The 21,846-nt window shown below is 43.7% G+C and overlaps 1 protein-coding gene across 1 annotated transcript in view; it reads left to right on the top strand.

Annotated features, from left to right (window-relative positions):
- MCUR1 (mitochondrial calcium uniporter regulator 1) overlaps positions 1–21,846 on the top strand; it is a 39,368-nt gene that overhangs the window by 3,056 nt on the left and 14,466 nt on the right. Inside the window, exons 2-7 of the mRNA XM_065398331.1 lie at positions 4,842–5,024; positions 6,814–7,114; positions 9,165–9,287; positions 10,317–10,420; positions 18,691–18,792; positions 21,544–21,585. Of these exons, the coding sequence (XP_065254403.1) occupies positions 4,842–5,024; positions 6,814–7,114; positions 9,165–9,287; positions 10,317–10,420; positions 18,691–18,792; positions 21,544–21,585 (855 nt within the window). The remainder of the gene's footprint in view (positions 1–4,841; positions 5,025–6,813; positions 7,115–9,164; positions 9,288–10,316; positions 10,421–18,690; positions 18,793–21,543; positions 21,586–21,846) is intronic.

The raw sequence follows: 21,846 nt of genomic DNA, 5'->3' as shown, positions 1-21,846 counted from the left end.
GAGACTCAGCAATGCACCCAGACATGCCTGGGTGAGGACTTAGGGTATAAAACAGACAGTGGCCACATGCTGGGCCTTTCTCCTTCACTCATCTACGCTGCAAGCAACAAGGACACTCTGAAGACTCCAACTGAGGGGACTGGCCCAGATTCAAAGGGAGAAATCTGTGTACTATGAACTGCAATATCCAGTGGGGGTAGAAACTACTTAGTCTAGTTGTTGCTCAGTCTAACAGGGTTGAGAGTTTAGACTTTGTGCTTATATTTTATTTCTGTTGGTAACTCACTCTGACTTTTTGCCTATTACTTAATATCACTTAAAATCTGTCTTTTATAGTCAATAAACAGTAAAACAAATGTATCTTTACCAGTGAGTTTGTATGAAGTGTGTGGCAAATCTGCTCAGGGTACAAAGGCTGGTGTTTATCCACTTTCCATTGATGAAGTGGTGAACCAATTAATAAATCTGCATTGCTCATCTTGAGCAGTGCAAGATGGTATATTCCTGGGAACTGGGGGATTTGGCTCTGGTGTCTTTCTCTATGATTCATGAGTGGCTCTGGGAGCATTCATGCAATCTAGCTGGGTGTGGGGTCTCCACATGTGGTTGTGCTAAGTGATAACAGCACCTGGAGGGGTTTTCTGCTGGTCACAAGCAAGGCATTGTGAGAGAGAGCCCAGGCTGGAGAGGATTGTCCCAGGAAAGGACAATATGGCCATGATTAGGATCAGCTGAGCTACTGATGAAACTATTCACCAGCTGTCATGGTTGGTGATGCATAATAGAAATATCTGTTTTATAGATTGTGTGATGTATGGTACCTTCCAATTGTTTGCCTGGATACCCACTATCAAGCAGACTATATTAGGGCAAACTGCTCTGAAGTCTCTTTTGGGGGCTGATTCTGGACCCAAATCCAGCTCTTATATGCCACATATGAGCGTCAAGAAGTTGAGGAGAATTCTCCCAGTGCAGGAGTAGTGTACAGTGGACATTAGTGAAGGGAATGAGCCCATAGCAATGAGAACTACAATAATTCTGGGCTACTCTACAGCCAAGCAACAGCTGCAGTAAGCTGAGCACCCAGGGCTGCTCTAATTTATGCTGGAAGCCATTTCAGCACTATTGCCATGCAGAATCTAGAGGGCACAAGATTGGCATAAAGCTACCTTTGCCCCCTTCCCTCTGTCTACGCCTGTTGCTGTGCTACACCCCTGAGGTAGTCCAACAGAGAAGCTAGCCCTTAGTCTCCAGCTAGTAGAACAGATAGGTCTGAAATATTTGGATCTACAGGTACAATTTCTGAAACAGCCTTCAGAGATCTGAACACCTAAAATGCCAATTATCTATGCTGAAGGTTGTTTCATCGTATGATGGAAAAAGTGGACCTGGAAGAACAAAGTGGGGGAAGAAGTGAATAAGATGATCTCTGACATGGAGATGAAAGTCAGTAGCCTCAGGTAATCTGTGAAGGCTAGAAGTAATGTAAGATGAGGCAGTAAGCAGTGAAGCATCATCTAAGACCTTGCTTGCCCTAGAAGGGGACAAAAAGGGACACTGCTGAGACAGACAGCAGATGCTTGTGTATTTGCAGCCACAACCCAACCCACTCAGAATCAATCTCCATCTGTGTAGTGGTTCTTGCATACATTTTCTGCTGACAAATACAAGTTCTGAAACCCACTAGAAACAGGCAGATGACATGAAAGGAGATGCTTCAATAATTGCACATTTGCTTTTTGATCACCGTAAGGGTTTTGAAAGAGATCTTTGAAGAATAAATATCAAAGAAAATATCATGCTGCAGCTACTGAACACTTCAGGATGAAAAGACAACTGTCTGCGGACTCATAAATATCAAAAGTTACTACCGCTGCTAATACTGTGGGATTCATACAATGATTCAAATGTGCTGTACATACAATTAGCTGAATTCTCACCTCACCTATAGCCCTGCAAACACATTTGTCTGTGTAAGCCCATTGATGTCACTGAACTTTTGCAGATGCAAGTGAAGCCAAAATGAGGCCCTATGCCGACAGGGGTCCCTTCATTCAGCACTGAAATGTAGCTACCTCTGGGATATTTTTAGGTTCAAGAAAGGAAATGTATTCTGAAGAGTATTCTTGATACGGACAATGGGTATAGCCCTTTAAAATAAATGTTTTATATGTTTGCCCTTAGGGGTTCTCAACCTTTTTCTTTCTGAGGCCCTCCCCCTAACATGCTATAAAAACTCAATAGCCCAGCTGTGCCATAATCACTGTTGGTTTTTTTGCATATAAAAGCCAGGGCCAGCATTTGGGGGTAGCAAGCAGGGCAATTGCAACTGCAAACCTACATTGCTCAGGCTTCAGCTTCAACCCCCGGGTGGTGGGGTTCAGGGCCCCAGGCGTCAGCCCCATGTGGTGGGGCTTCGGCTTTCTGCCCGGGACCCCAGCGACTCTAATATTAGCCCTGCTTGGCGGACGCCCTGAAACCTGCTCGCGGCCCCCCAGGGATCCCTGGTTGAGAACCACTGCCCTAAGTGATGGATAAGCTCTTTTCAATTAAAAGTTCCTTTTTTTTAAATTGCACAGACAATGCAATGCCATGCATCCAGTGAAACAGGTGTATTAATCCTGTTTGCATCCCTTTAAATGAAAACATATATGATGTATTAACACAATTGTTTGCTCTCTTCATTTAACAGCACTTTTGTGGACTATTATATTCTGTAAAAGTAAGTTAAAGTAATTACAAAGTAAACTATTTATTTAGTGACTGCTTGTGCAGCATTGCTTTAGCAAAATGACAATTAAAGGTCATCATTCAATGTATTCCCCTAGATACTCCAGTTTTTCTCCTCTGTAGAAGGAAACAAAGATGTTTAGAGGATTCCAGTTCCATTGACAGGCTGTCCAGCGTTAGTAGTGTTGTGGGGATGCTTTGCATGATGAACAGCACCTCCATAAGAAGACTATCTAATTAAAGACTTTACAATATTTTGTGTGTAACTATGCACAACTGAAAAGACAAAGCTACTATAAAATGCGGAATGCCAGCAGAAATGAAATGACACTGGATTTAACAGGTTCCTTCAGATTGTAATTCTCGCTCTTTCTGGATATTTAACCGCATTTGTGTTTAAAACTGAACATTTAACAGAATGAGACATACATTCCCAACCAAAGTTTGCAAGTGAAATACTGCTTACAGATTAGAATAATTATGGCTCTCTGTCTACTTTAGTAACTAAGTCTGCACCAGTCTCAGCGTGGATCAGACAGTTCTGCAGCTCTAGAATATAAATTTCTCTTTTACGAGGCTATCTTCACCCAGCATTGGAACAATGAAGATATTGTTGAAAAAATACTTGGACTCAAAGGGGAATTGGCAGAATATACCTGTTTAAAAACTATCTCATTGACTTAATTAGTTATACGGGGGATGAATTTGGCCCATTAACTGTATAATGTATAGAAATGTAGGGGATAGAGGGGGAAGTCCGTTCAGTATAAGAACACAGATGTCCTCTCTTTAGGAAGTAGGTTTAGACTCACTTCTCCCTAGAGCTTTCCCATAGAGCTGGCTGAAATTTTCTGCAAGAAAATTTGTTTGGCAAAAACGGTATTTTTTCATCAGAAAATTCTTCTCAGGAAAATGTCTCAATCGGCTCTACTTGTCTGTGCCACTGCTTCAGTTGATCTAAAGGGAATCTCCATCTTTGAGCCAAGCTGTTATTGTACAGGGCACTAGATGAGGGGTCAGGAGACCTGCATTTATTTCCCAGCTCTGCCATCATCTTGCTGTGTAACTTTGGGCAAGTCAATATAGTGGAAAAATACATTTTGGCCTATTTGTTTACTGTTTGTCAGCTTCGACAGTGAAATGGACAAGTCAGTTAGACTTTTGCCATAGCCAGTTCAACTTTCAAATTCTTATATATTCACACAATGTTAGTACCAAATGCTTGGGTTGTAAATGGCAGGGAAATGTTTAAAATAAATTGTTTCCTTTAAAATCCATGCTATAAATGGCTACATTTATACTGATCTTAGGTTTTGTAAAATCCTATTTTTATAAAACCTCTGGGATGATCATTATGGGTACATCTACACTGCAGTTAGACACCCGTGGCTGGCCCACACTAGCTGACTCAGGCTCGTTGAGCTCAGGCTCCGACGGCTGTTTAATTACAATGTAGATGTTTGGGCTCGGGCTACAGCCCAAGCTCTGGGACCCTCCCACCTCGCAGGGTCCTAGAGCACAGGCTCCAGCCCAAACCCAAATGTCTACACCGCAATTAAACAGTCCCTTAGCTCAAACCCTGTGAGCCCAAGTCAGATGGCACAGGACAGTCCCAGTTTTTAATTGCAGTGTAGATTTACCCTATGAGACCAAATCCTCTTCCCATCCCACCCAGCCAGTGAGTGAAGCCTGGTCTACACTAAAAAGTTAGGTTAACTTAAATCAACGTGTGCACAACTAGGTTGAGACGTATCTACACTTAAATTTGTCCCATACCACTGTAAGCACCCCCTTACAGCAATGCAATAGCACCACTTTCTCAAATGACACAAACCTACTTAGGATAACGTGGTGAGTGTAGACACTGCATTATCGGTGTCAACCCTAACAGTCCTCAAGCAGCTGTCCCACACTGGCCCTGTCCTGGCAAAAGTGGCTGTGCCACTCACAGTTTTGAATTCCCTTGCTCAGGAGCCAAAGAGATTGGAAGACTGCCCCCCACTCCCCAACCTTGGTCAGCATGCCTACCAGCTGACCTTTCCTGTGTGCATCCAACCATGCCAGTTCCATGCAGACAGAGAACTACTAGATGTGCTCCTGCCTGGAGCTAGGAAGAAGCCTTGGATCTCCTCGGCCTGGAGGGAGAAGAGTCTGTGCAAACACAGTTACCAAATAACCATAAAAATATTGACATCTGCAAGTTGATAGCAGAGGGGATGCTGAAACTGGGGCATGATGGAGATCAGCAGCGGTACTGCATGAAAGCAAACAAACTTCTCCAGGGATACCAAAAGGTGAGGGAGAACAAGAAGAAATCTGGTGCTGCCCCCCAACACACCTGCTGCTTTTACAACAAACTATGCTATACTTGATGGGAGCCATCACCCCACATTTCTTATTAAAGGTCTTTATGGGAATACTATAAGGGATTTTTGAAACATATTTTTCCTTTTCCATTCTGACTAAAAATCTAATGGTATATCTGCATGTTGTAATCTGTAGACTGGCATGTTGGCCTTCAGATGTCCCCCTTCCGCTCCTGCTGAATGTCTGACCTGTATCAGGAGGAGAAAGTGGACTAGGGTGGATATGTTAGGCAAGATACTCCAATCCTCTATGGCTGCTGACAGTGAACACATATGGAGCGGCCATATGACCATGGAGAAGGCCTGAGAATGGAGGGATTGGTTGCAGCAGGAGAGAATAGGGTCAGGAAGTGCATTGGGAAATGCACCAGAACATCACAGGTTTATTCAGGCAACAAGCTTATATGTTGCAAAGCATTATTAACCTACATGACCAAAGATCCCAGGCTCAGCAGCCTTTCCAATGTTAGAACTCCATGGTCACTGCTCCCTATACCTTCCAATGTAAGTAACAGGTGGCAGCAGGGTGTACTAGGAGAACCATAGCTACACACAGACAGACCTATGAAAGCCACAGGATCCAATGCAACTCACTGCAATGTAGTCAGTTCAGTTAACCTTCCCTGAGTACTTTGTTACAGTGTCACTAACCTGCTTTTTGTGTGGGTGGGTGGTTACACCTTACTTTTGTTGCTGGCTTTTTTGCCCACAACAAAGGTCTAATTCAGAGTATCCTTAGTGGTTTGCACCAAGCAAGGCAGCATTCATAGCAGGTGCCAAAACTCCCCCACCCATCAGCTCAGGGGTGGCCAACCTGCGGCTCCAGAGCCACATGCGGCTCTTCAGAAGTTAATATGTGGCTCCTTGTATAGGCACCAACTTAGAGTCACCAGACAGCAAGTGTGAAAAATCGGGACGGGGGTGGGGGAATAATAGGAGCCTATATAAGAAAAATACCCCAAAATCGGGACTGTCCCTATAAAATCGGGACATCTGGTCACCCTACACCAACTCCGGGGCTGGAGCTACAGGTGCCAACTTTCCAATGTGCTGAGGGGTGCTCACTGCTCAACCCCTGGCTCTGCCACAGGCCCTGCCCCCATTCCACCCCTTCCAGCCCCCTCCCGAGCCTACCATGCCCTCGCTCCCCCCCCCCTTTCCCCCAGAGCCTCCTGCACACCACAAAACAGCTGATCGGGAGGTGCAGGGGGGAGGGAGGAGAGGCGCTGATCGGCGGGGGCTGCCGGTGGGTGGGAGGCGCTGGGAGAAGGGGGGAGCAGATGGGGGCTGCTGACATATTACTGTGGCTCTTTGGCAATATACATTGGTATATTCTGGCTCCTTCTCAGGCTCAGGTTGGCCACCCCTGCATTAGCTCATAAATGCCCACGTGGGCGCCTGTTAACATACAGCCCCGTGGCTGGCTCTTCTGCTCGCCCTTGTGTGGGGTGATCCAATGCAGCGGAGGCGTAGCCCGGACCGCCTGCAGCCTTCTCCCTTGGCCAGCTCCCAGGGACTCCCCAGGACTCAGCCACGCCTACACCTCTGAGTTAGTCAAGGGGAGACCATGACATCACCGAGCGTCATCTGGAAACGCCTCCGCGTGGCTGGCATGCGCATTGGATGCCCAAATGGGTTGGTGCCGGAATTAGGAAGCCGGGGCGCAGGATTTGAGGAGACAGCCCTAGTACCGCCCTCAGGCGGAGGGTGATGCGAGCGGGGGTCAGACTTCCGCTGTGCTTGGTCCTCCTGCTCCAGCCGCCAGGGCGGGGAGGCGGCCGCTCCGCCACCTCACGTGACATCCACGCGCCCGCGCCGTCGCCTTGGAGACTGGAAGCTGCCGGGCTTCCTCCACACGCTCCGGGCCCACGCGCGCCCGCTAGTAACCGCCTCCGCCGCGCCGCCAGGGGATGCGGCCCCCGGCGCCATGCTCTGGAGTAAAGGCATCAGCGGGCTCGGCGCTGCCGCCGCCGCGGGGACCGGCTGCCTGCGCCATTGCGGCCCGCGCGGGGAGCGGGGTGAGAACGGGGGTCTCGCGGGCGCCGCAGCCCGGCTGTGGGAGGGGGAGCGGGACTTCTCCGGGCCGGGGGGTCACCCCGTGTCGCTCCCTGCCCGCCGCCTGGCTCTAGCAGTTACCCCCGTGCCCCTGGGGGAGCGGCGGGATGGGCCTGTCCTGGGAGCCGGGAGGCCGCCCCGTCTGCCCCCCCTCCGCCAGCTGAGCCGGGAGCCCGTGTGCGCGCTGCGGGCTGGAGGTCTCTGCCCCCGGCCGGGGCGCTCTCCGCGCACGGGCTGCCCTCACCCCACCCTGACGGCAAAGGCGGCTTCCGGTCTGATCTAGCGAAGGAGACCTAGGACAGGAGCCCGAGCTCTGCTGGGCTGGGCCTGCTCGTTTCCAAACGCAGTGCAACTGTACAGGCGCCTTCATCCGGCTGCCTGTGATGTTGTGACAAGCCGCGTTTAGTAAAACTGAGCTGGAGGGTCTCAGCTGTTGCTTCACACGACACAATGCACCCTCCTGCGGAAATGCTGTTTTCTGCCAGTTGTAGGAATAAATGTTTACTTTTTTTCCAGTTATTCTTAATCCAGAAAACTAACCCTATTACACTTTAAACACTTCTACAGGAGTTTTGAATTGAACATAACTATATATTCTCTACAGTTTTGGTGGGAGTCGTTACATATAATAAAATGGGTGTCGTCTTTATCACAAGTCAACCTCATAACTCTTCAGTAGCCACAGCACTCCAGCCTATCTCCCGTTCCCAGGACAATCCCATCTCCTCACACCCCATTCGAAAAAAACAAACCGCAACAATAGCTGCTGTGTTTGTTTTTAAGTTTTGTTTACAATGGTAAATATCTGATTGTGAATAAATATTTTCAGTTTGAAGGGTCATCAAGTACAGTAGAACCTCAGAGTTAGTAGTTTGTTTAACACAGTATTGTACAGTATTTGCTCCCCCTCCTTCCCACTGCCTGATTGCATAGTTCCAGTTCCAAATGAGGTGTGTGGTTGACCAGTCAGTTTATAACTCTGAGGTCCTACTGTACTTCAATAAATAATAGGAACTAACTGCTAATGAAGTAAGGGCAGATCTCTGCTTAAAACACTGCAGTGATGCAACTGTACCAGTGCAGCAGCGTCACTGTAGCACTTCAGTGAAGACACTACTACACTGAGGGGAGAACTTTTCACATGAGCGTAGTAATCCACTTCCGCAAGAGGTGGTAGCTATATTAACAGGAGAAGCCCTCATAAACATAGCATTGTCTACACCTGGGGTTACGTTGGAATAACTGTGTCGCTCAGGGGATGTGGGTTTTTCACACTCTTGAGTGACATAGTTACACCAATGTAAATTTATAGTGTAGGTCTGGCCTAAGATTGTGAACCTAGTCCTCAAAGATACCAAGTGCCCTTCACTCCCACTGACTTGAGTAGGTGCTGATGGCATTATTTAAACCCTAATCCAGCAGACATCTGTGTGTGTGAGTAAGACCTCATTTACACCTAAAATTTAGGTTGACCTAGCTACGTCACTTAGGAACGTAAAAAATTCACACCGTGTGAGAGATGTAGTTAAGCTGACCTAAGCCCCAGTGTAGACACCGCTAGGTCAATGAAGGAATTCTGTCAGCTACTGCGTCTTAAGGGGGTGTGCTCTCTGTTGCTGTAGTAAATGTCTACACTACAGTGGCAGAGCAGTTACGTTGCTGTACTACTTGTAATGTGGCTTTATGCATGAGTAGTCCCACTGAGTTCAGCAAGATTACTCAGAAGGGTAATACGCTACTAGAAAGTGCTCAGATACCATGGTGATGGCGTACAACTGTATTAAAAAGGTGAACAGAATAGCTGACTGCGAGGTGCTTTGCAGTCTAACTCCAGAATCCTGAGCAAGTTGCAATAATGTATGTTGGGGGAGATTATTAAATTTTATAGCAAATTAAAGTAATGCTAATTTTTAGTTATTGGAAGCATGTAGTGAACTTCTTACAGGAATAAAAGTGTCTTAGTGAATGTACTTCCATTTCATATTGACACTAACTTGTATGTGTTTTTTGTAGACTTAAGCATCTCTGTGGCATCATCTTTACAAACTCACAGTGTCAAGGGGAAATTTTCCTTATCGGGGAGTAGAAAGCTATTCTTTGACACCCATGCTTTAGTGTGCCTGTTGGAAGAAAATGGTAACTTTTCTGTTACAAATTATTCAGATATGTAGAGTGATCTATAACTTATTTCTGCTGTATGATTTCATTATCATTTAAGAGTACTAAACTTGTGCAATTATTTCCCTGTCTCACTTAATTTAAAAGTGTCATTCTTAGTGAGATAGCTTTTATAAAGATTGCTTAAAAGGACATTATTAAGATCAAATTTTGACCTTTGTTATTTTGGCTTTACATCTGTGTAACTGAGGTCAGAAACTGGCCAGGCCTGCTATATAACACTTAATTAACTCTTACATACCTTGTAATTGCCCTTCTTCTGTATTTTTTTTTAATTCTCATCCATAATATTGTATCACTGCCTTTATTATGAACCTGCAAATGTTGAAAGTACTTCTTGGGGGATTATTGTTTTGCAAAATATCTTAGTAGAATGTTGCAACTGTTATAAAAATCTGCAGTAGTGAGTTAAATCATAATACACTTCACTTTACATATTGTTATATTTTACAGAGTCTCAAAGACTGGTAGACCTAAAACAGACCAACTAGCTTTGTTCTGATTTATTGGATTGTGCATACCTTTTACATTTTTCTGAACAAGTAGTGTACTAAAATCAGGTTCCTGCTCTTGAAGAGCAAGGTTGTAACTTTCAATAACATGCTTGTTCAAAAAAAACTAAGCAGGCATGAGAGAGAGAATATGACATTCTCATCTGTACCCACATCTGTTTTTAATAAATAAAATACCAGCATCCTATATTGTTGTTGAGGGATAGTGCTGAACAGTAGAAGTTGCCATTTAGCTACACTGCAGTTGTCATTTTATGGTGGAGAAACCTTGGATGTTCATGTGTTTTAAATTTAATTAATTGAACAGTAACATTGTGTTCCGTTATTAGTTCCGAATGGGGGGAGGAATATGTTTGTAGCCTCTGCCATGGCCATAATTTATTAAAAATCTTTGAATAGTATTTGAAAGAGACATCTCTGAAAAAATGGTTCAGGCATAATTTTGCTATGTTTTGCTGTATTTTGTTTTGCTTAGGGTTCACTACTCAGCAATCAGAGATCATTGTATCTGCGTTAGTGAAAATTATGAACACCAACATGGATGTGATTTACAAGGACATGGTCACCAAAGTACAGCAGGTGAGATACAAGAAGGTGTTGGAGTTAAAGAAAACCAAAATTTAATGTTTCTACTAGTAAAACATAACCTGGTGTTTAAGGAATGACTGTGCTTCAAATTGTACCTTACATTTTCAACAGCAAAGAAATTTGGGTTTAAAAATACAATGTAAGCATCCCTATATATCTTCTGGGTGTTTTCAGACTGGATACTTGATTTATATTTAGTTTTGAGGCCTGATTTTTTCCCCCTATTCTCAAATACACAAACAAGTGTTGCTATGGATTTTGAATTTCAACTATTGTTGTGATTCAGTGCACAGGCCAGATGCAGACTTTTCAAGCTCAAGTGCAATACATGCCCTCATTTTTGGGTTGAAATGGTAATTAACTAGAGAATTTTTAGGTAAGAGACTGAGATAGATGAGGTATGTGACACACACAAATTGACTGGCATATGAGGTATAGAGAATAGTGCAAGTCTTCCCAAGAAGGACAAACCCATTTGCTATCACAAAGAAGTAAGTGTTTTCTCAGTTCTTCTTTGAGTGATTGCACTTGTCCATTCCACTGTAGGCATTCGTGCACTCCAGTGCACAGTTCTCAGAGAGATTTTCCCTTAGTGGTATCCATTGGGGCATCACAAGTTCTGTTTGCTGCCTCACACCTATGCATAGGCATAAGGGTCAAGCTGCCCCGACCCCCCTCATTTCCTTCCCATCACCCATGATGGTTATTAGTTTCCTGTTCTTGCTTCTTCAATTTTTAGTCAAATCCTATAAATACAGTACACCCTCGCTATAATAAACACGTTGGGATCCAAGCCATTTGTTCATTATAGCCAGGGGGTTGTTATAGCAAAAGAGTGCCGGTGAGCGGGGGTGGCTGACAGCTCCTGCAGCTGCAGCAGGCCTCGAAGTGGAATCCAGGGTCCAGCTTCATTATAGCTGAAGGTTCATTATTATGAAGGGCATTATAGTGAGGGTGTACTATAGTAATCGTTGTATAGTTAGTGTAGTTTAATAGGTAGTCAGTTTAAAAAAAAAAAAAATGTTGTTTTGTGTGGTTCTGGCGTCCTGTCTCTGTACCGGCCTTGGTACTGGAGCTATACCATACTTTCTGGGTTTCAAGCCCTGCCATTCTTATCGTGAGGCAGTGCCTAATAGTAACCCTCATCCCAGCTGCCTTAAGTGCATGAGTGACCAGTGTGCCATTTGCAAAGCCTTTAAGTCCCATTCTAAAAAAGGCAGGGCAACCAGACTAAAACATTTGCTGCTCGAATTGGCACTATATCCTCCATTTGAGCTGTCTATCTTGGTCTAAGTACCGAGCACCTTGGTGTTGGCCAGTAGCACACCTCTGGCACTACCAGTACTGAAAGGCAGATTGGTGTTGCTGATACTGAGGAAGAGGCATTGGAAATCAGACTGTGTGCCAGGTTCACTGGAAGATGTGAAGAGGTTGAGTTCTTCTAAAGACACAGGAGTGTGTTCAAGGAGGAACCGCTCCCCAGAGCATGCCTCTAAACGGGAATTTACTGACTCCAGAGCCTAGTATCGGCCTGCTGAGACCAGCTCCCAAAGCACCTTCATTGGCATCTCCTCGCACCACGGTACCACAGAGTGTCTTCCTGGTGCCATCTACTCCTGAGCATTTGAGGCTGCAAGAGAGTTGCTAAATCTCTCAGTGCTGTCATCATCATCAGTTCAAGAGACTCACCTGGCACCAGTGCCCAATGTGCCACCGTCAGTGCCTTAACCTCTGCACCAGGCAATTCCATTGGGTTCAACCATCAGAGTATCGATTAAAGGGGTACTGTCTAGGGGACAGCCACAGATGATCTTCTCTGCTCCCCTTTCTTCAGACTCTGAACCTTCTTCACTGGTACCAATGGGTGTGACACTGCCATGGTCACAAGAAGAGGCATCTCCTTCATCAGACTCTGAAGTGGGATCCTGTGTAGCCCAACCTAACCAGTCCCACCATCAGGAGTATGTCACCTGCCTGACATGGGTTCAGCCTTAGTTCCAGAAAGGGGTTTATAGAAGGGACTCTTGGGCTGCACACAGTTGGGGGCTGGAGCCATAGCAGTAGCCCTTCTGGAGCCTGTGGGGCTTCCTCCCTCATTCGAGAGTGTTTCTACAGCCACCTTAGCAGGCTCCATCTATTGGTCATTGGGTGCATCAGTGCCAAAAGCACCCTATCGTCAGTACTGAGCCTTGCTCTGAACAGATTCGGGATCCCTCTCATGACCAGCCCCCAATACTGCTGGCATCCTCTTCTTCGTCTCCTGATGAGGCAGTTGTGGTGGAGCCTATTTATCTGCCTTCTGATTATTTTAAGACCCATCAGGAACTGTTGAGGAGGATGGCTATGGACTTAGACATCCACCCAGAGGAGGCCTGGGAAAAATCATATAAGCTAGTGGACATTTTGACATCTGCATCTCCAACCAGAATAGCCTCATTTATAGGGAGAGCTGTCTTAGAGCCTACCAAGGTCCTCTGGCAGACCCCAGCTTCCCTGCCTCTGACTGCAGAAAGAACAAAGAGGAGGTACTGTGTTCCCTTTCAGGGGGTTCAAGCACTGTGTAATCACCCCCCTCCAGATTCCCTTGTTGTGGCATCAGCCAATGAGAAAGAGAGACAGACAGGACACAAGGCAACAACTCCCAAAAATTGAGGAGAAGAAGCTGGACTTACTTGGGAGGAAGATTTATTCCAGAGAAGGATTACAGCTTCATATTGCAAACCAGCAAGCTTTGCTGGGGTGCTACAATTTCATCCTGTGGGATATAGTTTCAGAGTTTCAAAGACAAGCTCCCAGACAAGGTGAAACAGGAGTTCCAGTGTTTGATAGAGGAGGGCAAGTTGGTTGCCAGAATGGCTCTGCAGGCAGGTCTTGATGCAGCAGATTCTCTAGCTTGCGGCATGGCCTCCGCTATCATGATGAGGCACTCATCCTGGTTACACTCTTCTGGCCTCCCTACAGAAGTACAACAGACAATCCAGGAATTATCTTTTGAAGGGCTATAGCACTTCTCACAAAAGATGGACAAGACTCTCTGCATACTCTCACGGGCTCTAGATCAACCCTGAAATCCCTGGGCATTTGCACCTCAGCAGTGAAGCGGGAGACCTTTTGTTCTCATCAGTCCAGAATTTTTGCGGGGGTTGCCTCTCAAGCCCAAGATCTGTCAAGGAAAAGGAGCAGAGGTTACAAAAGGCGCCCACCACTGCCCTCTGCTTTAGCAGCCACCAGTTCATCAAAGCAGGCAGCATCTTCCAAGAGCTCACTTTGATGGGCAGGTCAAGAGCATGCTACGGGTTCTAAGAGTGCCTTCTTTTTCTTTTACAATTTTTTCAAACTGCCTGTCCCACTTCTGTTGTCATTGGGCCCACATCACAACAGATTGGTGGGTTCTAAGCATGGTGGCAGTGGGATATAGGCTCCAATTTATTTCTTCCTCTCCATCCCCCTTCCCCGTCCCTCTTCAGGGACCCCTCTCATGAAGCAGAATTATTACAAGAAATACAATCACTTTTCTTTGTAGAAGCTATAGAGGTGGTCCCTCCTTTGTTCAGGGGAAAGGGACTTTACTCCCAATATTTCCTGATCCCAAAGGCAAAAGGGAGTCTAGATCTAAGGCAGTTAAACAAGTTTTTACAAAAATCACAATTCCAGATGGTCACTCTAGCTTCCATAATCCCTTCCCTGGAGCTGGGGGACTGATATGCTGCTCTTGACTTAAAGGACACCTACTTTCACATGGCGATTCATCAGAGCCACAGAAAATTTCTGAGATTAATTGTCAGCAGTTGCCGGATCGGATTGGCGGGTAGTAATCGATCTATCGGAGATTGATTTATCGTGTCTCGTCTAGACGCGATAAATCGATCCCCGAATCGACGCCCGTACTCCACCTCGGCAGGAGGAGTGTAAGCGGAGTCGACGGGGGAGCCGCGGCGGTCGACTTGCCGCTATGAGGACGGCCAGGTAAGTCGAACTAAGATGCTTCGACGTAGCTGAAGTTGCATATCTTAGATCGATTCCCCCCTTCCCCCCGTGTAGACCAGCCCTTAGTTTACAATGGTTCCCTTTAGTCTCTTGGCTGCACCACTTGTTTTTCAAAGTGCATGGCAGTAGAAGAAGCTTTCCTCTGGAGGTCGTGGTCATATAGTCCCTTACTTGGATGACTGCCTGATGAGAGGTCAATCCAGGTCGCAGATGCTGTCCAGTATAAGCATAATCTGATCTACCTTCAATGCACTTGGCCTACTGATCAACTCAGAAAAGTCAGTCCTATCTGTGGTACAGAATTCATTGGAGTGAAGTCGTGGACTCTACAGCAGCCAGGACCTTACTATCGCAAACAAGGTTTCAGGCAATGCAGAACCTCATTCTGGATTTAAGGGCTTATCCTCTCACCCCGGGGTGGAAGTTTAGGCACAAGGCAGAGTTCCCTTATGTGGTCCAGTACTTCAGACTCTGTCTCAGACTCCTTCAAGGCTGGTTGGCAGAGGTGTATTCTCTAAAAAAGCACCACATAGATATGTTAATGCACATACCAAGTCACGGCTTATCTTCCCTAGATTGGTAGAAAGACCCAATCAACATCTGCAAGGAAGTTCCTTTCACCCCGCCTCAACAATCTCTTACTTTAGTCAGACCTGGGCTGGGGCGAGGGCTCATGTGGGACCCCTGCAGATGCAAGTCTCTGGTCTCCCCAAGATCTCAGCCTACATGTAAACATCAAGGAGTTTTGCTTACCTTGTATGACATTCCTTCCTCTCATTAGGGGAAGGGGAATATTGGTGCCAACCAACAATACGACCGCCATGTTTTATATAAACAAATGGGGGGGAGCCCCATCTAGGGTGACCAGACAGCAAATGTGAAAAATCGGGACGGGGTGGGGGGTAATAGGAGCCTATATAAGAAAAAGACCCCAAAATTGGGACTGTCCCTATAAAATCGGGATATCTGGTTACCCTAGCCCCATCTCCACTACTTTGTTGGGAAGCAATGCTCCTCTAGGACTTCTGCAACGACACCTTTATGCTTCCAAAAACAGCCCACCACCTGAGGATTTGGAATATGCTAGCAGATCACCTGAGCAGGTTTTTTAATAATCACCATGTGTAGTCCCTTTGCCCAGATGTAACAAGGTCCATTTTCCAGCTCTGGGGAACTCCCCAAATGGATCCCTTTGCAACAAAGCACAACATAAAATTTCATCCGTTCTGCTTCAGAGCAGAACTGAGCTGAGTTCATTAACAGATGCTTTTCTACTACTGGATCAGAGGGTCTGCTGTACGCTTTTCTCCCTCTCTCTCTCTCTTGTTCCAAAGTTCTGTACACGGCCAACCAGGATAAGGCCTGTCTCACAGCGATTGCCTTGGCATGGCCCCATCAACATTGGTTTTCACATCTCTTGGACCTCCCAATCAGTCCCTCAGTATTACTCCCACTTCACACAGACCTGATTTCTCAGAAGTATGGCTGCCTCCTCCACCCCAATCTTCAGGCCCTTCGCCTGAAAGCCTGGAGACTTCGTGGTTAACTTCAGTGGAGGTGTCCTACTCTAGAGAGATGCAGGAGGTACTGCTGAATTGTAGTAGAAAACCATCAACTAGGACAATTTATCTTGCTAAATGGGAGAGGTTTTCCGTCTGGTTGAAGCTGAAAGGGATCTCCCCTATTCTTGCTTAGTCCAGCCTACAATTTATCTTGCTAAATGGGAGAGGTTTTCCGTCTGGTTGAAGCTGAAAGGGATCTCCCCTATTCTTGCTTAGTCCAGCCTATGCTGAATAGATCTTTTATATCTGAAATATCAAGGATTGGCAATTAGCTCAATCACATTACGCCTAGTGGCTGTATCGGCATTCCACTCTCATGTGGATAACCACTCCCTTTTTTCCAAACCGATGACTATAAGATTTTTAAAGGGTTTGGACAGGCTGTTCTACCATGGAGCCTGAATCTAGTCTTTAACAAAGCTGATGGATCCCCCCTTTGAGCCATTAGTGTCCTGCTTTCTGTTGCACCTTTCAGTGAAGGTAGTGTTTTTCGTAGCCATTACATCAGCCGGGAGAGTTGAAAGCACTAGTATCAGATTCTCCATTTATGGTTTCTTACACAGATAAAGTCTACCTTTGTCCCCATCTAAGCTTGTGTACAAAAGTGGTCTCCACTTTTCAGATCAACCAAGCAGTTTTCTTACCAACCTTCTTCCCAAAGCCTCACCGTAATAAGGGAGAGGAGAGATTGCACACCCTAGATCTCAGAAAAGCTGTAGTATTTTATCTAGAACAGACTAAACTTTTCCATTCTTTGTTTAAATTGTTTATTGCTTTTGCAGTCAGAATGAAAGGCAGTCCTGTTTCCATGCAAAGGAGTCTGTCATGGATATCCAGTTGTATTCACCTGCGTTATGAGTTGGCTAGCCCCACATAGAGTACTGAGACATTGACTAGATCTCAAGCAACTTCTGTGACATTTCTGGCTAACATGCACATTTGCAAGGTGGCGACCTGGTCATCATGTCACGCTTTTGCTTCTTGCTAAGCAGTCTCTCAGCAATCTAGAAACCATGCTAAATTTGGACAAGAAGTCCTCCAGTACCTGTTCAAATAGACCCTGAATCAGTGTTGCTGGAGGTGCGGTAGTACCCCCTGGCTTGAAGTGTTTTCCATCATATACAGGATATGATTATTTGTCACTATGATTTTTTCCTGAAACTCATGGATTATTCTTGATGTCCTCCACAGCTACCCAGGGCAGCTCTATGTGTCTTGAATTTTTTTGGAGGGAGGTTCTGGGAAGACCCCAGACCTATTTGCAGCTGGAAGTAGATCAGTAGTGCTAGGGTTGCTCAAAGCACCCTCCCAGCCACCAGCAAATGGCTTATAGAAGCTAGCTCATCTCTAGCCTTTGGTCACAAGGGGTGACTCAATAGCATAAGAAAGTTTGTTCTAGTAAATTATATGAATGTCTGAGAGCAAGGAATTTTTGTGTTCAAATTATGGCTCTGATGCTGACTTCCTCTGTGGCCTTGGTCATGTCATATAGCCTCTCTTCCTTAGCATCCTCATATATAGCATGGGGGAAAATATTTACCTCCATTACTACCTGGATGGTGTAAAAACTAATGTTAGTATAGTTATAGAAAAATGCCTACAATTACAGAAAGAACTGGAGAGGATGAAAGATAGGGTAAAACAGGTGGGAGCAGGCCACCTTTCTCCACTTTTTGTGTTCTCTGTCCTGTTTGCTGTCCTCAGTGAAATTGAAAATATGTATAAGATAATACTGCTTATTTAAAATAAACACAGGGAAGACATCAGGATTTAGGCATTGTTTAATATTTCACTTAGATTAAACTTTGAAGTACTACTGTTATTGACACGTCTTCATAACCAGAGCCAGTTGATGGTCATCATTGGCTGTAACAATAAAAAAAAGAAAAACACAAGTTATCATTGCTTTGTATTGGTGTGACTAATGGACCTGTTGAGCACTCCTGAGTAGTTACAGCACCTAAATTGCATTCTCTGGAGTGTTGAAGTAAGCATTCTTGAAACTGGTATCTTGAATTTGGCTGAAGTAGGAAAGAACATTTTACTGAAGTGCTGTCTTCATATGCTGTTGTGTGCATCTTTTTTTATGTTGTTGTAAGAGGAAAAGAGCAGTTTGTTGCAAGTTCTTATTCGTATTCTAGGTTAAATACATCCCTACAATAAAATGCCCTCTCTTATTTGACTTGGTACAGTATGTAGTATTACATGTATTCATTAGTCTGCAGACATTACGGCTGGCAGGTGCAATATGACTGATATGGTCTGAATGCACTTCTTTCCCCATATCCTCTCCAGCTCTTTGCATCACTGGAGCCACTAGTTGCTTTAATGTTACAACACCACACATACAGCTGCAGCAGGAAGAGAAAGAAAAGCCGAAAATGTGAAGAGAGGAACTACCAGTGATATTACAATTCCACCAACCTGTAGATGTTTCAGAAATAGCTAGAGTTTTGTGCTAGCTCTAAAATTTAGCTAGCTGCTGAGCTTAAATTAGCCATCTTACGTTACCACATTCATTTAAAAAATGTGTGTTCCATATCCAGGATGAAAATTGGTCAGTCTAAGATGGCTGGATCTGAAGTCTCAATTAAGTGACACAGACACTGAAATAATAGCATTTTAAATACTATATTTGTACACAAGTGAGAACTTTTTTAGGATGTTGCAATTGTTATGGTATGAGCTGAATTTTTCTTTCTTCTTTCAAAGGAAATCACTCTTCAGCAAATAATGTCTCATATTGGTGGTGTGAAAAAGGATATGATTATTTTAGAAAAGAGTGAATTTTCAGCACTCCGAGCTGAAAATGAGGTAAAAAACACATATGCAAACTACAGTAGCACTGTTTTTTTGTATACCGCATAGAGAAGTGGTTCTCAACTTTTTCCATACCATGACTTCATGTTACAACAGAAAAAAGCTTTGAGATGCCCCTCCCAATTTGCCATAAAGTAAGGGAAGGTGGTCATGAGCCCCAGGTTGAGAACACATAGCTTAGAGGAAAGCCATGCATCAAGCTTTGTTATTGTGTTTTAAAACTTCTCTGTGTTGGGAGGAGGGGAGGGAAAGCCAAGAGTAGAGGAATCATAGTATCAAGTGTGGAGATTTGCTTGCAGAGCTCCCAGTAACCTGAAGAAGTAGTAATATAATATAATTAATCATTTACAGCATTAAAAAATTTGATCCAGTAGTAGTTATACAATCTGTAGTTGAATCCATGTCTTATAAGATTTTTAGGCTCCTTTGGGGACAGAATTAAAACACTCCTGGCATATTTCAGATATCCATTGCTCCTCTTCCTAGAAGCTGAGCATATCCTTTTGCTGTATAGGGACCCTGTCAGTCAGCCCAAAGAAGTGAAATTAGTCTGCTGAAGAGGAGGAATCTTTACCATCTGGTTGGCAGATGCGGTTTAACATATTTACAGCGAGCAAAAAGATGTTGAAAGAAACCTTGTAGAGCATGGTAGGTTGTTAACAATTATGCCAAAGGTCACAATTAAAGGAAACAAAATAGAAGATGTTCTGTTGGCTGTTGAGAAGGGAAGATTTGTTTGTCCTTAATCTCATATATTTAGAGGTGAATGAACAAGGAAAAAATAATGGGACTGTTAACTTAAGGTGCTTCTGAACTGTGTTTAACATACATAAATTGGAAACACAATTTATTAGGGCTGTTGATTAATCGCAGTTAACTCACACAATTAACTCAAAAAAAATTAATCGTGATTAATCGCAGTTTTAATTGCACTGTTAAACAATAGAATACCAATTGAAATGTATTAAATATTTTGGATGTTTTTCTACACTTTCATATATATTGTATTCAGTGTACATTATTTTAGATTACAAATATTTGCACAGTAAAAATTATAAACAAAAGAAATTGTATTTTTCAATTCACCTTGTACAAGTACTGTAGTGCAATCTTTGTCGTGAAAGTGAAATTTACAAATGTAGAGATTTTTTGTTATATAACTGCACTCAAAAACAAAACAATGTAAAACATCAGAGCCTACCAGTCCACTCAGTCCTACTTTTGTTCAACCAATTGCTAAGACAAACAAGTTGTTTACATTTTCAGGAGCTAATGCTGCCCTCTTGTTTAAAATGTCACCTGAAAGTGAGAACAGGTGTTCTCATGGCACTGTTGTAGCCAGTGTCGTAAGATATTTATGTGCCAGATGCGCTAAAGATTCATATATCACTTCATGCTTCAACACCATTCCAGGGGGCATTTGTCCATGCTGATGACAAGTTCTGCTCGATAACAATCCAAAGCAGTGCAGACTGACGCATGTTCATTATTATTTTCTGAGTCAGATGCCACCAGCAGAAGGTTGATTTTCTTTTTTGGTGGTTCGGGTTCTGTAGTTTCCGCACTGGAGTGTTGCTCTTTTAAGACTTCTGAAAGCATGCTCCGCACCTCGTCCCTCTCAGATTTTGGAAGGCACTTAAGATTCTTAAACCTTGGATCGAGTGCTGTAGCTATCTTTAGAAATCTCACATTGGTACCTTCTTTCTGTTTTGTGAAATCTGCAGTGAAAGTGTTCTTAAAATGAACAACATGGGCTGGGTCATCATGCTAGACTGCTATAACATGAAATATATGGCAGAATGCGGGTAAAACAGAGCAGGGGATATACAATTCTCCCCCCAAGGAGTTGTCACAAATTTAATTAATGCATTATTTTTTTAACAAGTGTCATCAGCATGGAATCATGTCCTCTGGAATGGTGGCTGAAGCATGAAGGGGCATATGAATGTTTAGCATTGGTATTAGTAAATACCTTGCAATTCCGACTACAACAGTGCCATGAGAATGCCTGTTCTCATTTTCAGGTGACATTGGAAACAAGAAGTGGGCACCATTATTTCCTGCAAATGTAAACAAACTTGTTTGTCTGAGCGATTGGCTGAACAAAAAATAGGACTGAGTGGACTTACAGGCTCTAAAATTTTACATTGTTTTATTTTTGAATGCAGTTTTTTTGTACATAATTCTACATTTGTAAATTCAACTTTCATGATAGAGATTGCCGTACAGTATACTTGTATTAGGTGAATTGAAATACTATTTCTTTTTTTACAGTGCAAATACTTGTAATAAAAAATAAAGTAAGCACTGTACACTTTGTATTCTGTGTTGTAATTGAAATCAATATATTTGAAAATGTAGAAAGCAGCCAAAACTATTTAAATAAATGGTATTCTATTATTGTTTAACAGTGCACTTAATCGCAATTAACTTTTTTAATCGCTTGACAGCCTTACAATTTATTAAACTGGAACCCTTAAAAAAACAATTCTGGAGTGTTAATAGCAGAAAGAAGCTGTAGATACACATGCTTCTTAAAAAGTGTTTTTGCAGAAATAACTAATTGATACTGTAACCTGTCTCACATTTGCTAGGACTAGACAATCTATAAAATGAAAAGGAAATTAGAAATATTCATAGTTTATTGATCATTAATACAGTGCTAGTAGCTGTAATGCAGATTCACCAGTACTCTTAGGACTTTTATTTATATGTACTTCTATTTTTTTTTTATTTTTTTTTAAGAAAATAAAACTTGAACTCCAGCTGCTAAAGAAGCAAGTAATGGTAAGATACATTATTTATATTACTACTTAGATGCAATATGACTATAATGAATATGAAGAATTTAGAGAGCCATTTTAAATATCTATCTTGTTCGCTTTTAAAAGGTTTTTACTCATCTCTGCTACTAAAGTGCTTAGTTGTGCTGCAGGTACCTTGTATGGGGGACTGAAATCTCCAAATCCTGGAGACTGCAGCAAAGGCAGCTTCATGTATGTATTCTTAGTGGTACCTGAAACTATTAAAACCTAAAAATATGTTTTA

The sequence above is a fragment of the Emys orbicularis genome, chromosome 2 (assembly GCF_028017835.1).
Source record: "Emys orbicularis isolate rEmyOrb1 chromosome 2, rEmyOrb1.hap1, whole genome shotgun sequence".
Lineage (NCBI taxonomy): Eukaryota > Metazoa > Chordata > Testudines > Emydidae > Emys > Emys orbicularis.
This window is presented reverse-complemented; position numbering and strand designations above follow the sequence as displayed.